The following is an 18,763-nucleotide window of genomic DNA, read 5'->3' as shown; positions in this document are numbered from 1 at the left end:
TAATTATGGATATAAAATATTCATAGGAGTTAGATGACTGATATCGTTTTAAGAATATATTTTGTATGAACAGGTATTTCATAGAAGGTTTACACTAATTTTAAAAATGTAAAATATTAAAATCAAATTTAAAATTAAAAAAATACTGGGTTGAGCATTTCCTTTTCGAAAGTAAGCATAATTCAAAAAGTAGCTTATTTTAAAATTGAAGTTAGGACAAAATTCGACCAAAATTATTTAAGCGATTTGCAATGCATTTTCTGTTGCGAATAATAAAGCAGATTCTATACTTAAAGAACTGCATGTCCCATTACGAAATTGTGTTACATAAATATCAGTTTAAATATTCTAAAATATTCTTTAAGGGATTTTATACTGATGCTTTCTAATAATATGCAAAGTTTGTATATAATATCTTTGGGTCATCTCTTTTTTCTTTATGCAAGACGACTGATGTTTGTTAAACCCCAAACAGACGTAGTTCAATTACGACGTACCATTTCTTTGATACCTTACCTCAGCATTGGCTCTCGGATTTTTACTCAGTTCCATTTTGTTCCATGTAATGATAATCATATACTTTGGAGAGGGCATACTGAATCCGGCGTAGTTGCTTGAGAAATCTGACTTTTGTGTCTGTATCACGGTATTTTCGCCCGGAACAGCCGAGGAAAATTCCTTATAATAAACGCCACTATCTGCTTCCTGCGAATAAATGTTTTGATCTTATTCCCTGTTAAACTTCACTTTTTAATAAACAAGACTTTAAAACGACAGTATTGTGACATATTTTTATTGTGACAAAATAAAATATTCTTTGAATGATAAATCATTAAATCTATTAAGGCATCTAGGATTTCACCAATTACTTATTAGAAAGAGTGAAACATTTTCATCTTTTTCTGCTACAAAAATAACAAGGATGGCGTCCTTCTTCATTGACAACAGATATTTACTTACAGTGCCCGTGATAAGGTTGGCCCACCAAGGAGCAAAAGCAGCCTTTTCCTGGAAGGTTGGATCAAGGCTAAATTTGGAGGGGTTGGTGAAGGATCGTCTCACCCCTGAGCTTACAGTGTCACTAGTCACTGTAGTGAACAGAACTAAACCTCCCCTGGTGAACTAAAATGATTGTGTTATTATTTTAATGTTCATTGGTAATTAAGTCAACAACAACAAAAATATAAAATTTCAAAATTATTGTACAGTCTTGCTATTAATAATACATGGTCTCATACATATATAGCATACTTTACGTACTCATAGTTTAGTTTTACAACACAAAATTTAAGGTTTGATTAAAAAAGATAAATTATTCGATTTCTGTGCTTTCATAAATAAAAACTTACATAGAATGACGGATACAGGTAGTTTCCTACTTTCATGGCAAAGTTTGGTTGGAAATATGTCGAATATTTATCTGACGAACCAAGTTTTGAGTGGCCGGTAAAAATTATTATTCTGTTTACTGCAAAAAACAAAACAACAGTATTGAATTCAATCAATGTAGAAAAATCTAAAACTTTTTACTTCCTTAACAACGGTAGTTTGATTTTTTTAATGGTCAAGATCTACTTGGACTATTATACATTACTTAAAAACAACTAAAATCAACACTTTTTTCTTCTAGAGGCTAATCTGAGCTAAAGTCAAATTGGCAATCAACTATTTCATTATCTACATATAACCTCCTTCATAAAAAATATTACCTCCAAAAAAGAATGGATAATACTTGAATTGTATACGAAAACTATTGTGGGAATGGATTATACCTTTGCATTTTCCTGTGGTACCATCACCTGTGTAGCCAGATTTACAAGTACAATTGAAACTTCCGGGTGTATTTTTACAGGTTGCACGCGATGAAACATCACAGTTATTAGCGCCAGTGCTGCACTCGTCCACATCTTCATAATTAAAGATAAAATATTCTTTTGAAACATTGATTGTACAACAAAGATGGATTAACGGTTGCTTGGAACAACATTTTAATGTCAGAAGCTGTTACATGTATGTTTTGATCAAGAGAAAAAGCCGTCATTAATCAGATCAACAACAAAAATAACATTCACATTTTTTATCTAAATTCAAATAAACCCTGTGATATTATATCAACGACATAATTACTTTTAAAAAAGATTGCTGTATTATTTTCATTTTATTTAGGACCTATTTTTCTTGTAGCACTCTCATTCATGGGAAGTCTTTTTTAAACATAGATTTATGACTCATTTGAACCCAAAATACTTTTTTTTTGTTTCACGGAGAATACTTTATGATCAAATAAAAGATTAAACATTTTATCATCAAGATGTTTGCAAAACGTTTCATGTCCATGAGTTCAGTAGAGCACTAGTGTGTCTGATGAATTAAATACTCTCAAACAGGACATGCATACATATATGTATGTAACCTTAATTTAAATATAAAGTAGTGATTGGAATTTGTTTTCAAACATAAATTATTAATGAAATATATCATGAAAGGCAAATTACATCATATGTACTTTTTCAATAATAAAATGGTAAAAGCCTACAGGTATATACATATACTATAATACTGGTAAAAGTGATATGATCTAGACTTACCGGTACACACTCTAGATGTACTATTATATGTGAATCCACTAGCACAAACGCAGTCATAGCTTCCAACCGTGTCTTTGCAACCAGTTACACCTTGTTTCCAAGTTTTTGTGTTTACGTCTTTGCAGTCATTATTTACCCTATTGCATTCGTTTTCATCTGTAATGTGATGGCATAGGTGTTCATTATCTATGAAAGTTAAATTATGAAACCCTATCGTGGCCCCTCATTAACAATTGGGACATCACTATAATAATCATAATGGTTGTCAAAGTATCGAACACATTACCTTTAAACATTTGATTAAAAAAAATTGTCAGTAATATGCTTTCGTGCTCTTTATAAATGATGTTTACAACCATTTGAGTACTGTAACGTTAAGTTCGTCATCTACGCCAAAAGGTATCTTATCAATGGAAATATATTCGATTTTTCTCTTGGAGACAGTTATTGCGTTATTTAGAAATATTCAATAAAATACGCCCAGGCTAATCAAATGTTAAATATCATCTATTTATACAAACATATATAGTGCTAAGCTGATGCTAAAATGTTTTCAATTTATTGACGCAGAAAGGACATCACGAAACCATTGGTACATTATGTATTGATTGCAAACGTGCGTGCTCCTCTATTAAGTAGATTTTTAATCGTTTTCTTTTTCCTATAGAAGGAGTTGTGTACTTACTGACACAATATTTCCCGGCAGCATCGTTGACAAAACCATCTTTACATTTACATTTGAAGGTTCCACCAGCTTGGAGACGGCATGTGTGCGAAACACCGTCAGATAAACAAGGGTTTACAGGCGCATCGCACGGGTTAGAAGTTACTGGAGAGTAAAATATAACAACCATAATCTTGCTATCCAATAATTTTGAAAAAGAGAAGTGAACGATGTTTATAGTTCTTTATAAATTCAGTTTTATCCACATACCCACGCATTCTGGCAGACCAACGCAAGCTTTCTCGTTTTCCAAGTCAGCTCCACAGTCCTGGCCTCTGTTTGCTCCAGTGATATCAGTACAGTTTCGTGTTCTTTTCTGCAGACCATCCCCACAAGACGAGTCACAGGGCCCATATGCTGACCATTGGGTGTAGTAAGGAACAGCTACATAGTTGCAAATTAATATTGAAATATTATGCCTCTTCTATATGATCGTATGTATATATAAATCAAGTATAACATTCCTTTCGTGGATGGGGGAGGGGGTTTAATTTAAAGTTCATCAGCAATTTCTTTCTGATTCAGTACCACATGTATGATAATTCTATAAATTGTAATTAAAAAATTCTCAATATTTCTTACAACATTGCTTACATGTGAACAGTTTAGCATTTAGTAATGAATTGTCATATTTTTCATTTCTCTTCCCTTGACAAAAAAGTATTACAAACAATATCCGATAGTAATTGGTATGTTTTAATATCTATTATGTCTATTTTGGTCAGTCAGTCTATTTGTTCCGGTCGTTCTGCGGGCGTCATATATTGATTACTCTGGCCGTTTCCCTATTTTTGCAAAAAGGCATTTTTCCTACCGTATTGACAAACATTTCCTGTATAGCTGGCATTGCATTGACATCGAGGGCTGCCATCAATGACAACACAGGCTCCGCCATTTAGACAGGTGAAGCCATCACAAAGATTTGGAGTGGTAGTGGTGGGACTGCTAGTGGTAGTGGTAGTTGGTATAGTGGGCTTGGTATTTGGCGACTGTGAAACGTTGCTTGCCGGTTCCGAGGAATCGGTACTGGGATTGGAGGTTGGCGGCTGTGTAACGTTGCTTGCCGGTTGCGAGGAATTGAAAACCGATGTTGTGATAGGTCCTTCAAGCAAAACAAATTCATTTGCTCTGTTATTCAAGCATTCAAAATTAAGATATTTTTTATTCAATTCTTAAACATTATCTTTAAGGTAAAAAAAAAAACAAACAAGAAAATGAATTAAGAGGGTTTTGTGCCTAATCAATTACATTTTCATCTACCAAGTATGGTTCCATCTATAACTTAAGGAAACTTATTGCATTTCATAGCTCTCTGAGACTGACTGACTAAAATCTACATGTATACCCTTCACTACTCGACTGGTCAAACCTACAACAACCTAAAAATAACGGACTGCACGAAATAATCGTGATGGTGTTAGATTTAAATTCCAATTAAAAACGATTTGACTGTTTTGTTTAGCTTACGGACTGGAGTACTTTGGCAATAATTAAGTTAATTTTACTTTAAGGTATATACACCGTTTTTGATGGTATTTTTGCGATGTTGAAAACCAGACCCAAATTTTGTCAGCATTACAAGATATATAAAATAGAAGTTTATAGAAAATCTTGCAATTTAATTTCTAATAAAAAAAAAATAACGGGGTAGTAGCCATTATTTGAAAATGAATAACGGCGATTTACCTATGCATATTCATAAACAACTAAGGTTTGATTTGAATTTGCGGGAATAGTATTTCAGAAAAGCAGCATACAAAACGATGTATTACGACAGGATTGTTTACAATTATTTAAATGCAGATGAACAGGTTTGTATGCTGTAAACAGAAAAAATACAGATATTGTCATCTGCATTATATGAGGATGGTAGCCTTTCGGTGTCGATGACAATCGCTGAGAGCTCTTTTGCAATTGACGATTATTTTCATATATTTAACAACAAATAAAATTATTAAATAGAAAGTCAACATTATCTCTTCTGGGACCCGTAAACTCAAAACATAAACAATTTTTAGATTTTTAAGTATCAACTTTCAGATAGCTATACAAGGTTTATCATATTCAGACAATGAATATCGTGCCTTACACATTAACTCCTTTATGAGTAAATATCTTATTAAACAAAGAAAACACACCCCTGGGTGACCCACCTGTTTAAGAAGCAAGAAGCCAGCAAGCCAATAGTTAAAGATGAAGTTTCTAACACGTGTCCACCGCTTAAAGTGGTTTCAATATATTAAGTTTTATTTTACAACATTCTCTGTTAACGCAGGGTGTTAAGGAAGCTTATCAAATCGAAGGTCATGTACATGAATAACAAATCTTAGATATTTAATTCCTTTTCAAATATTAAAATAGCAAAACACAGAGAAAAGTCAAACAAAAGATATATTTTTTTTTGGAAATTTGACTGTATTACGTAGATTTACTCATTGATGACCTCATGACTGAAAGTAAAGTGTCGTGTAAATATTTGATCGGAAAGTACTGTAAACAGATTCAAAATAAAGGAAATTTAAAAACTCTTATAAATTACTTTGGTGGGATTTGTTGAGAATTGAACAAGAGAAAACTAGGACGTATGTTAACTGTATCAAAAATTCGCTAAAAGGTATGTAATATTGGCCAGGCTTTCCTCTGTCGTTGTTTATGATATATGACTAGAACAACACTACCCTGTATTTCATGATCTTCATAATTAACACGTATCAATAGTTCGAACATTGCTTAACTTAAAGAAGAGCTGATAGAATCTCATGATGTGAGTCACTTTGATGCAGCAAGCTATTTTCCAAGCAAAATGTGGGAAGGGTTGTGGAGAACTAGACTTCTTACTATTTATTAGAGGAAAATATATGATTCTAGCAGCAGATTTTATAAAACTGAGATCTTTTTTCTTTACTTGATGTTTATTTTTTCTGGAAACTGTGGTGTAGTTCTATCTCATTTTATTTTAAGGAATAAATGCAAGCTATTTATAGTTATCACGTAATAATGGTGGCAGTAATGAACTACCCGATTTTATTGCAGTGTCATCTATTTAAATAATAAGCTTTTAGTCAGTAGCGTAATCTTACGATTTTAATTATAACAGTCAAAACTAAATAAAGTTATAAATAAAGCACTGCATAGAATCAACAACACTAGGTACATGTATCTTTAATCTTAAGATACTAAACCAGTAAACTGAATATATAAGGCACTAAAAATGGCTAACGACTCAAACAAATTTTTGGGACAAATCCCTTCGTCAGGACAAAAGCAATAAATTACATGGGTAAAAACAAAGACAACAAAATCTAGCACTACAACTAACACTACTAAAAAAACTATAAAAGTGTGTTGGTGCACATGCTCATCTATCTAATTTTGTTTTGTAAATTAGTTTTTGTCTCAAATATTTTAACTATTTATGTCCCTCTAAGATTGCGTGAGCATGGCTTAAAGCGCGAGTGTAATGCAAATCGCAATTTATCCTTAATAATTTTCATAACAAAAATCTATTTTACTTTTGTCTCAATATTAGTTTTTTCATCAATAAAATATAGTTTTTAAACTGGTAGATGGAGAGCAGTACAAATGAAGAGACAAAATCTGCACTGAGCTGCAAATATTGAGCAATTTGTAAATGATTACTGCAAATTTATAACATAAAGCGGCGTAATCTATTTAGCGTTTTTTTTTCTGGCCAAAAAATACTTCCGATAAATCAAGTACACCATCAATTGTCAAATATGTAGGCAGATATACTGGCACATTAGAAATAGCACTTAATAAAATTTAAGGTAACTTGTTGAAGAATCCTTTTGCGCCAAACATCGTAGAAACTTTAAGAAATGAACGATTGACACTGACAGAATCTATGCTAAGCTGCATGTGAACAGTTAGTTATTCCATAGTTACCAGTAACAATAGTTGGGCGTGTTGTGGAGGTAGTTGGAGGCTGGGTGGTCGGTGCTTGCGTCGTCGTCGTTGGACAATCCTGTGTATTACATGGTTTACTCTGTGAACGCTCTCCGACACAGTCAGCCCCGAATCCTTCCTTAGTAGGGTTGTCACACGCTCGCGTTCGAGTTGATGTTCCAGAGCCGCATGGTTTGGTACAATTACCCCATACCGTCCATGAAGAAAGCCCACCGTTTCGATCTTGAAAAGATGAAGAAAGGCAATTATTTCAACCTAAGTATTTTTTGGAATAATTTTTTCCACACTTGGTTAAGCTATGTACTATGAATCTCTTTTATAAACATGAAATGTAAATGTACATAACTTATTAGGTTAATGAAGTTCAATGAATCTTTACCAACCTTTGCAGACATTGTTAGGTCCCAGTATAAAGCCATTGATACATGAGCAGTTATAACTTCCGACTGTATTCTCACAACGACTGTTGGTTTTATAACAAGGAGATGCAAGACACTCGTCTGTGTCTGAAGAAAATAAATGTAACAATTCTTATACAATCAACATGTCATGGAATATGAAAAAATAACCCATACACAAAACCCACGCCTTGTTTGTAACATATATATTTTATCTATTCCATTAAATTATTTTACGCATATATTTCATCAATTCCAATTACTGTTGGTTATTTGTTTTAATAAATGGCAAAATTGTCAATAGACTATCAATGGTATGTAATGTAATGTAATGTAAAAATCACTTAGAAATAGTAGAAATAGTAAACTGTCATCAACGCGTACTAATAACAAATGCAAGTTTTATTTTTTATGCAATAACCATTTACAGAACTTTTACATATTTATGAGAAAAAAAATTGCCTTTTAATTAAGAATATTAAATCATTAAAAAAACTTTTCATAAAACATTCTCTGTTTTACTCACTAACAGCGTTATGTTTTACGTTTTATAATTTCGTGTACATGTACTACTCTAAAATTTACATTTATTTAATTATTAGATTTTTAAAACATATAAATAAAAATATACATGTACTACCACTTACCATTACAGGATGTTCCGTTTGTGTCAAGCACGAATCCAGGAGGACACTGGCAGATTTGTGTTCCATTCACTTTTGCACATAGCTCATTTTGACATGTCTTCTTCTTTGCAGAGTCGCACTCAGCCTCCGCTTAAAAAGCAAGCTATGGCGTCAAAATTGCATAAAATTATACTTTTACTGTCAACGTTATTGCGATTTTTGGCCGTAAACAAACATTCCAAAATATGTACCTTTGTTTAAACTCTTTTATGTCGCAAGTTCTCTGTAATTAAAATTATTCGAGTGCAAAAAAGGGCAGTTTCTTACCAACACAGGTCTTTTGGTCAGCTTCAAGTCTATAGCCCTGTTGACATTGGCACTCAAAACCACCAGGGAGATTCTTACATAACTGTCCACATCCGTGGCTACCGGCACACTCATCCACATCTAGAAATTGAAGGCAGTTATAATTTAACACAGCAAAGTTGCAGGTTCTTAGAGTAGCGTTTTTACTGCACAAACTGTATATGTTTGAGTGTGGATCAAAGTTTACTGTTTGTCTGATTCGGTTACATAGGGCATTTTGATTATCTTTACATTCACCATTAAAAGTTGCCGGCGACAAGTAATCGGGTATGCGTCTTTTCGATATAAATAAATTCTCTAGGAAACAATCTCTCTTCAGTCTCTCTCTCTCTCTCTCTCTCTCTCTCTCTCTCTCTCTCTGTGTATTAAGGCCCTTACCGTTGCAAGTTCGACCATCTGCAGCTATTTGGTAACCGCTTCGACAGCTACATACAAAACTACCAGGTGTGTTAGTACATATCCTTCTGTCACTCCTACTGTCGCAGTTATGTGTATTTAGAGTACATTCATCCACATCTAAAAACCATTTTTATTGGTAAACGTTTATAATTTGATATATGTAGCACATTACAAAATTTGTTCAAGAATTTTGAGTTAAAAATTCTACTTCTGTTAGTACTAGTAAAGTAATTAGTTCGTAAATGTCTATTTTTTATGTTTTACTGTATGTGGCATGTTAAAATGTAAAATACGATCGACTCTATGTATCACATTTCTGATGTAACTGTAAAAACAATGATACCTACCTACACATGTTCGTCCATCTCCAGAATACCCTGTTTTGCAAGAACACGAGTATCCTCCTGCGTTATTGTTGCAGACACCCAATTTTGAGTTGCAATCGTTTGCTCTGTCACATTCATTGATATCTGCATTAATTGTAATTGTAAATTTCATTGTAGCCTCAATCTTATTTAAAGTGGCCTCCTTACACAATATCATAATCTTAAGAATATGATTTTTCGACATAAATGAAAGTATGTCAAAACTCAGAAGTGCAAACAAATCAACTAATTCTTAATATAAGTAAATATTAACGAGCAAAATCAAACAACCATAAAATATTTCAAATACATGAACTTTTCATACGTAGCTCTGCGTCTAATAGAGTTTAATAAAATATAAAATGGCAATGACAGTTCTGTCTTCTTAAACACGGTATTACAGCTATACCGGCTTTAAACAACAGATCCCGTTTTTACCGAGGTTTGAGTATCTTGTACCCCCAGTAGAGTTTCACCTCCCGGTTACTCTATAAATTACCTCTGAAGAAAAAGTCATTGTGTGTAACAAGGAAATATTAAATACAATCTTTATTAAGATATCTACGATCTACATTTAGCTTAGTTACCCGGTATTTATAAATACCTCAGGATTCAAACGATGTTCATTCAAAAGTATGAAAATTTTCCAAGATTTCTTAGTTTAAACGCCCTCTTTAGCTTATCAAGTTTCAATACTTGGCTTGAAAATCCGGTGTCTATTTGAATTTTGTATTGTTGCAGACCCGATGATAACGTTAAATCAAAGTACTGAAGAACTGATGGGAGTTGATTTTGTCGATGTTTATTTATTTTAAAATCAATGATATGTTATTTTGCATGACAAGTACATGTAGTTTCTAATTTGATTTGAATTACGCACATTTTTATAATTGAATTTTTGTACTTTTTCGACAAGAATGTCGAGAAACCTCCATATGAATCATGTTAAATAATATTTAAAGATAAAATTAATTCAATCAAACTATGTATCAGTAATAGAAATATTTCTCGAAAATTGCATGGATCCAAGCAATATTGAATTCTAGTCTCGTTCAACCAAACGCTCGGTTGACACCGTAAATATCCGACAAGGGTTTACGGAGACAGCCGAGCGTCTAGTTGAACGAGACTATGTTGAACTCTGGCGTAGGAATACATACGACTACAAAAAATATTTAAATTGTTCGTACCATTTAAAATCTGACTATTTTTGAAAAACAATGCTTTAGCATACATTACGTCGAATCTATCAATTATTTTTAAGATTTTCTAAGTCAGCAGCAATGATTTGTACTGAGGTCCAAACACTGTTTCACTTTCGGTTTGTCTGAGTAACTGCATAGGAGAGTTGATTAAAATCAACACCCAAAAATTGAGCGAGGTATTTCCAGAGACTTCCAGTTGGAAAAAATGTAAATGTTTTACATTATAAACCTCTGCAAGAAATATGTTTTTGTTTCTGTGAATTTTTTCGAGTGAAAAATGATTATGTGTCAATGAAGATATCTTGGAAATTTTCCCTTTCATTGATTTCATTTGCACTTCTTTCACAGGTATGTATATTTTCATTAAAATCCGGAAAATGTGCTGCATAAATATCTTGGGACAGACTATAGTAAACTAACCCTGGCAAAGGGATCCATTTTTCTGGTAACCCGATGAACACTGACACGTGTACCCCGGGTCAAGATTAATACATTGAGAATTGGCGGGACATTCTGCAGTTTTCAATATACACTCATTGGCATCTGCAAACAGAAAACCATACAGACACAAATTTTAAAAGCAACCAAAACCCCGATTAATAAAAAAAACAATATTTAGTTGAATAAATAGTCCTAAATGAATATAATGAGTATGAAAGACAGGTGTTGAAAAATTTAAAGAAGAAAAATTGTTAAAGAAAACAATTTTTAATAAATGAAAAAAATTGATAAGTTTAATGTTTCATACCAACGCAGGACGATTCCTGTGATTTGACATAAGAGCTGTTTACGCAGTTACATACATAGGAACCATTGGTGTCGGCACAAACAACGTTGTTTACAAGTTTACATTTGTTTGTGTCTGGTGAAGCGCACTCATTTTTATCTGAAAAAAATTCACAAACAATAAAGCACTATTTACATTAAAAAAGTAAATATTGAATTTAATATTAAGACAGTAGATACAGGGGAAAAGACGACATTATGTTCCGCAGAATTTCACCCATACAAATTTCAAATTTTACAAATTATTCGGATTTGTCATGCTAAAAAAGGCAAAGGTTTCTCAAAGCCAATCAAATATTTTATTCACAGGATTACTTACCAACACAAGTTTTGTTGGTATTATCCAGTTCCATTCCAGTTGGACAGGAACACGTGTCGACCATGTTGACTCGTCCACACGTATGACTACATCCATGATTGTCGGCACACTTGAATTTGGCTGATATGAAAAAATAAGATCTTCGATTTTGACAATTCTAAATTATTTAATAGCTATTGGGAATTTTCATTCACTGGAATAAGAAATCTAAAACTAAATGCAATGTAAGTAACCTAGATATTCCTATTTTGAAGACAAAACAGATTGTAAATCTATTTTCAAAGGGCTGGAATGGTTAACCGTATTTTTATGGATTTCATTAGTTTACTACAAAACTGGACGTAATTAAGAATTGAATGGAAAATATAAAACAATTTTAAGTTTTGATAAAAAGTTTATCTGATCATTTTTGCACATACATAAAAAAATAATGCATACTTGGAACACACAGTCCAGTTTCAAAATGAAATGCATGTCATTATCATATACTTGTTTCAAAAATGTCGGAAACTAAAAAAATATTTCCTGAAATATTCTAGTACAATATATGCAAGAATATAGTGTTACATGTTAATGTATATATTTCTGGAAAAAAAATCATTGAAACTAGTTGATTTTGTACAACATATATTAGATAGTAAGACTTAAATGCAAATTTATATCTGATTTTATATTTCATCCTTGATAAAAATTACAATTAGAAAATCATAAAATCCATTTAAAATTTGGAAGGTAAAAACCAAAAGGATAACTTACATTCACAGGTTTTTCCGTCTCCTTTCAAAATATAATCAGAGGGACAAGAGCACGTGTAACTTCCCTGAGTGTTGGTACAGTACGCATTGCTGAAGCAACCATTGGCAGCCGAATCAGTACATTCATTATTATCTACAAGAGCAAAACATTCGTATTCATAAGATACTCTGATAAACATCTCATGCTTAGAATTGTCTTTTTCACTTTGTCTCAATTTTCATTACAAAAAAGTTGGTATAACTCTTATCAAAAGTAATGATTATTTTTCCGAATACTACGTTTTACTTTTACAGGATGGAAAAAAATTGTAGAAACTGATTCTAAGAGTTCCTCTGATTCACAAAATCACTGTAAACCATTTGTTACTTAAAATATTACCGATACTTACCATTACACGTAAGCCCGTCAGCAGCTAGCGTGTAGCCTTCGAAACAAGAACAAGTATAACTTCCTATAGCGTTGGAGCATTTTTGGGTGCAGTTGTTTTTTGTAGCACACTCATTCAAATCTGTAAAGTAAATAAAATGATGTCTTTTAAATAGAACATTTGGCATTGGTAAAACGATTTACTTGTTCACAGTAAATATATATTTTTAAAAATTTCAATATATATTGTTGTCAAAACTAAATTTAAAACAAAGCTCTAAGTATTGAGATGTCGATCAAAATGGAAATAATATCAGCAGTGATTGAGAACGCACTTTACACTATTGTCACAATAGTATTTAAACATCAACCACTTTAGAAATAGTGGTCATTATCCCATCAGTATCTGAAAACGTTTTTTTTTAAATCCATTTTCAAATACCATTGAAAAAATATTTCGATGGTGCATCTTTAACTGATGTGACGACAGTCACTTATCCACCGAAATCTCTGCATCAGTACAACAGTAACTCGATTAAAATTAGAAGTATACATGGATAAGCTGATCACATTTTAAAGCACTGTGCTATTATTATATTAACTATCATAAAATAATACTATTGTTATTTCATGTGACCTTTTGGTTTTTCTTTATGTCTAAAGTTAGAAAAAAAAACTACAACTTAATCGTCGATATAAATGACAATTTATTAGATATCGAACAAAATTTAATTTTTGTTCAATATGATTTTTATGAGAGATAATAGAACTCAAAGGAACTGATCAAAAAATTACCGATTGGAACTGTCCTTAAATTATTCATGTGATAATTTTAAGTATAATAAAAATACTTATAAGTAGAGAAAAATTGCAAATATTTAAGGTTAAAATTTGAATATTGTTTTTATTTTTTAATACAAAGCTTTTACAATGATGATTTGAACCATTACTTATATAATAAGAAAGGGAATTTTCAAATATGTACGGTTAAAATTTGAACATTTTTTTTTATATATTTTATTACGGAGTTTGCCTTTTAATTTTACATATGATGGTTTAAACCATAAAATATCTATTAGTAAAGAAAAACTTCAAAATATGCAAGGGGCGTGAAAATTTGAATATTTTTCAAATATTTTAATACAAAGTTTGCCTTTCAATTTTATATATGATGATTTTAACCATAATATATCTATTAGAAAAGAAAAAAATCAAAAAAGGGGCGTGAAAATTTGAATATTTTTTTTTAAATATTTTATACGAAACTTTTCGTCAAAGGGACATTAATATGAACTAAAAATGATCATCACCATCCAGCCGTTTTATAGGAAAGAAAAATAATAGCTTCCAAGCCGCCACTTACCGGCACAAACATAACCATTTCCAGTGAATCCTTTGTTACAGGAACATCCATATCCACCGGGGGTATTGCTACAGGTTCCATACTGCTTGTCACAATTATGGGTGGCGGACGACGCACATTCGTTAATATCTGCCAAACACAAGTTCTGTTGTAAACTTTTCTTGGCTTAGTGATATGAAAATAGTTCTTTAATTGGGGAAAGAAGTTGTAGTTTGTTGAAATGTTTATAACAACGCTATAAGAAAATGCTAAATGTGATGTGAAATGAAAAGAGTTATTAATTTGGAAACAATTTGACGTAGTTTTGGGTCTTACATATTTTGCTATAAGAAATAAAACAATGATTTGTAGAACAAAATGATTACTTTTCTGCCAGGTTTTAAAACTTTTTATGATTGTTGGTAAAAAAAAAACCATACAGCACAATCTAAGATTTTTTAAAACCATAAATAAATGCACTTATCTTATTAGAAATAATGTATATTTGAAATGCCACGACATAATTGATTCATCAAATGATAGTCAGAAAGGTTATATATTCAATGAACCCATCAACCGATTTCCTATTATTTAAACTTTTAGTTGTCTTTGTGTGAAGTTTATAAGTTGTATACCCTTTACAAAAATAAGCATATGGTATCATATCTACTTATTTGTCTGCTTTAAGTTCATAAATTAACTCGTTTGAAATGATGATTATGAATGTACAAAAATTGAATCAGAATGATATTTATTTTACAAAAGAAATCGCTTAATTTGTCTCTGCTTTTCATGGTGCAAAATTGAAATGTGAATTGAAGTTATATCTTTAGAGAGCATTGATTTCATCTTGTGTTTACATATCATTTTTAATTAAAGCAAACTTATGATTGTTATTTGCATTGAAAATAGCCCCTAACTTACCTTATTATTATCTACTTTAAATGAAAGATTTCTTTATGGTGTGACATACCTGAGCAGCCATATTGACCAGATTTGGTATATCCACTAGGGCACACACAAGCGTAGCTTCCATCAGTATTACTACATGTAGCAGGACTCGTACAGTTGTTACCAGACGTACACTCATCAATATCTGAGATACATGGACAGAAAACAAGTCAGTTCTATAATCAAATGCCCCCATGCTCTTAAAAAACCCCAAAAAACCCTTAAATGTATCTTCTACAGCTAGTTTGTCCATCATATTTTTTTTTTATTAAAATGGCAAATACAATCATCTTGCATTGCTTTTTATATCGGTATGATTTTTAGCGCTTGCTTTGATTACAGTAAAAGTAAAATGAAAATTCTGTTTCGAAAAAAAAAATAAACAATGTAATTTAATATGACACCAAGTTGACAAAAACAGATATACTTTCTGTAAAAATAAATCTAGATGAATAACATATACATTTAAATTTTGTAATCTAGAGAATAACAAGGCTTAAGCTGTCTCATTGGCAAAAGTTATTGTTGAGGGAGTAATATACCGGTATTTGATTTAATGAACTGGCTGCAACAAATACTCCGTACCTGCACAAGCAAAGTCTCCCTGGTTTTTGTAGCCAGCTTTACACTGACATCTATAGCCTCCCTCTCTGTTCACGCAGTCACTTTTTGAGTCGACACAGATATCGACGTTGGTAGCGCATTCGTCAATATCTGAAATTAATACAACTCTTGTCTTTCAAAATAAATTAATACTACGTGTTGTTACATGTTTGTAGCATGCTTTTATACATATGAAGTTAGTAGTTTATCGTTCAAATTAGCAATGATTTAATATATTATCACATTGTATTCTTGCGTTACTAAAATAGATTACAATGATCAATCAACAACCATAAAGTTTGCTTTTTTACAGAGGAAAAAGTCATGCCATTCAGTCAACTGAATATTAACTAAAAGGTGAGAAAGGTGACTTATTGGCAGAGATATTTAAATCAGTCACATTTTATTTGACCCAATGACAGGTTGTGTACTGTAAGAAAAACTTAATAACCAGAGAAGAAAAAGCTTCAATGGCAGCATTAAACACAATTATAGTGTATGCTCTTAATTTAGAAAAAGTCAGTATAATGAAACAATCTTACCTATGCAATATTTTGTTGCATTGAGGGCAAATCCCGAGGGACAGGTGCAATAGACGTCACCTTTCAGAACAGCACAGGACGTTCGAGGGTTGCCGCCATCACAAGTCGCCTTTTGTGGAGATGTACACTCGTTTTCAGCTGAAAAAAGCTTAAATTATTAAACCTGACCTCTGACAATATTTTCACATGAGAAAACACGTTTTTTAAAGTTGACTTGAACCGCAACTTTGTATCTTAAATTTATGGAGCGAAAATTAAAATTTTCAGTTTTAATGGCAGAAGAAAATGGAATAGAATTCTATTATTCAAAAGTTAAGAAAGGCTTCGATAAAAATTCATTATAATCCATTTCATAACTTATTTTGTACAAATACTAACATGCGTTCATAGATTACAAGAAACAGAGCCTTTTCTTTCGCATACATATAACACTCTATCATAAAACTGTTTATTCAGTAATTCTAATTTGAAACAAAACATCATATAAACACGTTTTAAATTTCATTAGATCAACATCACGATTCATTTTACTCTGATATAATAAAGAAAAAATAATGAATGATTCCTTATAAATACACCGAACTTTTTTTTTTTCTAAAATCCTATAATTCACAATGCCCATTTAATATAGTTACAGCTCCTAACTTCATGTATACTACTGTGGTTTCATTCATATTCAAGGGTATCAATTTTCGTGGATAAAGTGAAAATCACACTTTCAAGAATACATAAATTCGTGGCCAATGCCCTATCAATATAAAATGTTGATAAAAATTGCACTTCAATGAACATTAAACTTCATGGATGAACTTAACAGCGAAATCCACGAAAATTGGTATTCAACGAATAATGATGAAACCACAGTATATAGTTAATAAACGTGAATTATCGGTTTTGGATGTGAATATACAATTTTAGCAAACAAGTTGTATGGTGTCATCGTTTATTTGAAGATATTAAAGCTAGATTATTATTCGTAATGTATACCTTACAACTGTTAGGTATAGTTTTACGAATGTAAACTATAGTTTACAATGAGATAGTTATGGTTATTGGTCTGTAGACTGTAGTTGATATTATATAAATTGTGAAACTATGTTTATCGTATATTTGAGATTTGAACGTTTATTCATGAATCGATGAAACTCTTATTATAAGGAGATTTTGTATTTAAATATGACAAAATCAAAAGTACTATATACAGGGTTATCTTCGCCCCGTGTTATTTGCGCCCCTCTACACTTTCGCCCCGTCTTGAATTCGTCCAGACTGCTTTTGTACTAATTTAAAGAAATAACTTGGGACATTGTAATTCGCCCAGTACCTAATTCGCCCGTTGACAACGAGGTCCAAAGGGCAAAAATAAAACGGGGGCGAATATTTCCTAGAATACAGTATATAAATTCAGCCAAGAAAGAAAATTTGAGACTTACGCAAACAACTAATAAGGTCAGTTTCGTTCAGACGATATCCAGTATTACAGCCACAAGTGTAAGTACCCACACCATCAATACACCTTTGTTGACAATTGTTTGATCCTGCACATTCATCCTTATCTACAAAGCATAATTGAAATGAAATACAAAATACAAAATAAACACACACAAATTACGTATGTTGAAATTTTTCAGGACACAGTGAATTTGAATTTTGCAAAGGTTTACTAGCAGTTTTGTTTGTTTAGTGTTTTCATGATTATTAGCAGACACAATGAACCTTTGAAAATTTGAATGTTGAGTTGTAAAGTTAGGAGCAAGATACAAAGTTCACAATTCTTTGGTATGTAAATAAGTCTTGTTTCCTCTTTTTTCATTGGTTCAATAAAAGTTCTTGTTCAAGTTGAATTTAAGGCTGCTAATTTTGTTAAATCAAATACTACAAATAATAACTTTTATCACATTTATTTTAGTTCTAAAACTAAAATTGTCACTTCAACATTCAAAATGTAAACAAAAGCGTTGTTTACATATCAAAGAATTTTGTGCTGTGTATCTTACTTTAAACTTATACTCATAGTTTGATTAATTATAAGAAATGCCTGACTGAAGCCTTGTAAACATTAAAAATGGGAAACATTTTCTTAACCAAAATCGTGACCATGCTTCTTTATGAACAACTAAAATGCAGCAATTTTTTTCCTTAAAAAGGGATCTCTTTTTAAAAGGATATCTTACATGTATCTGGTACAAAAAAAATATTTGCTTACGCCATATCCAAAAAATGGTTTATATTATCGAGATTTTGGAGTTTGTTACTCCAGTTTATTAAATATTACTCAGTGTATGTTTGGAAAGAAAAGATGAGGAGTAGGGAATGGACCTTCTTCGTGTACTTAATTTAAATGATGAACTGTTTAATTATTATTCTGTATTTTGGATTGTCCTTTTTCCGTTTCCAAACACGCTAAATGATGTACATTTATATGTTTTTGCAAACTTTTGCCCGATGCATGATCTCATACACGTATTCGGCTATAAAGTCGGTTATCGACACTTCTGTT

General features: G+C 31.7%; 1 protein-coding gene across 1 annotated transcript in view; it reads right to left on the bottom strand.

Annotated features, from left to right (window-relative positions):
* The window catches only part of LOC105331976 (transmembrane cell adhesion receptor mua-3), a 59,207-nt gene that overhangs the window by 21,230 nt on the left and 19,214 nt on the right, over window positions 1-18,763 (bottom strand). Inside the window, exons 22-45 of the mRNA XM_034449932.2 lie at window positions 17,697-17,819; window positions 16,264-16,401; window positions 15,704-15,832; window positions 15,141-15,263; window positions 14,189-14,317; window positions 12,848-12,967; window positions 12,460-12,591; window positions 11,704-11,823; window positions 11,347-11,484; window positions 11,019-11,141; window positions 9,376-9,498; window positions 9,008-9,145; window positions 8,591-8,710; window positions 8,285-8,413; window positions 7,623-7,745; window positions 7,219-7,461; window positions 4,127-4,414; window positions 3,523-3,696; window positions 3,274-3,417; window positions 2,589-2,744; window positions 1,773-1,907; window positions 1,350-1,468; window positions 961-1,122; window positions 517-705 (exon numbers count right to left, since the gene is read on the bottom strand). Coding sequence (XP_034305823.2) covers window positions 517-705; window positions 961-1,122; window positions 1,350-1,468; window positions 1,773-1,907; window positions 2,589-2,744; window positions 3,274-3,417; window positions 3,523-3,696; window positions 4,127-4,414; window positions 7,219-7,461; window positions 7,623-7,745; window positions 8,285-8,413; window positions 8,591-8,710; window positions 9,008-9,145; window positions 9,376-9,498; window positions 11,019-11,141; window positions 11,347-11,484; window positions 11,704-11,823; window positions 12,460-12,591; window positions 12,848-12,967; window positions 14,189-14,317; window positions 15,141-15,263; window positions 15,704-15,832; window positions 16,264-16,401; window positions 17,697-17,819 — 3,518 coding nt within the window. The remainder of the gene's footprint in view (window positions 1-516; window positions 706-960; window positions 1,123-1,349; window positions 1,469-1,772; window positions 1,908-2,588; window positions 2,745-3,273; window positions 3,418-3,522; window positions 3,697-4,126; window positions 4,415-7,218; window positions 7,462-7,622; window positions 7,746-8,284; window positions 8,414-8,590; window positions 8,711-9,007; window positions 9,146-9,375; window positions 9,499-11,018; window positions 11,142-11,346; window positions 11,485-11,703; window positions 11,824-12,459; window positions 12,592-12,847; window positions 12,968-14,188; window positions 14,318-15,140; window positions 15,264-15,703; window positions 15,833-16,263; window positions 16,402-17,696; window positions 17,820-18,763) is intronic.

Source organism: Magallana gigas, chromosome 4, assembly GCF_963853765.1.
Source record: "Magallana gigas chromosome 4, xbMagGiga1.1, whole genome shotgun sequence".
NCBI classification, from domain to species: Eukaryota; Metazoa; Mollusca; class Bivalvia; order Ostreida; family Ostreidae; genus Magallana; species Magallana gigas.
The sequence above is the reverse complement of the archived record's forward strand: the minus strand, read 5'-3'. Positions and strand labels throughout refer to the sequence as shown.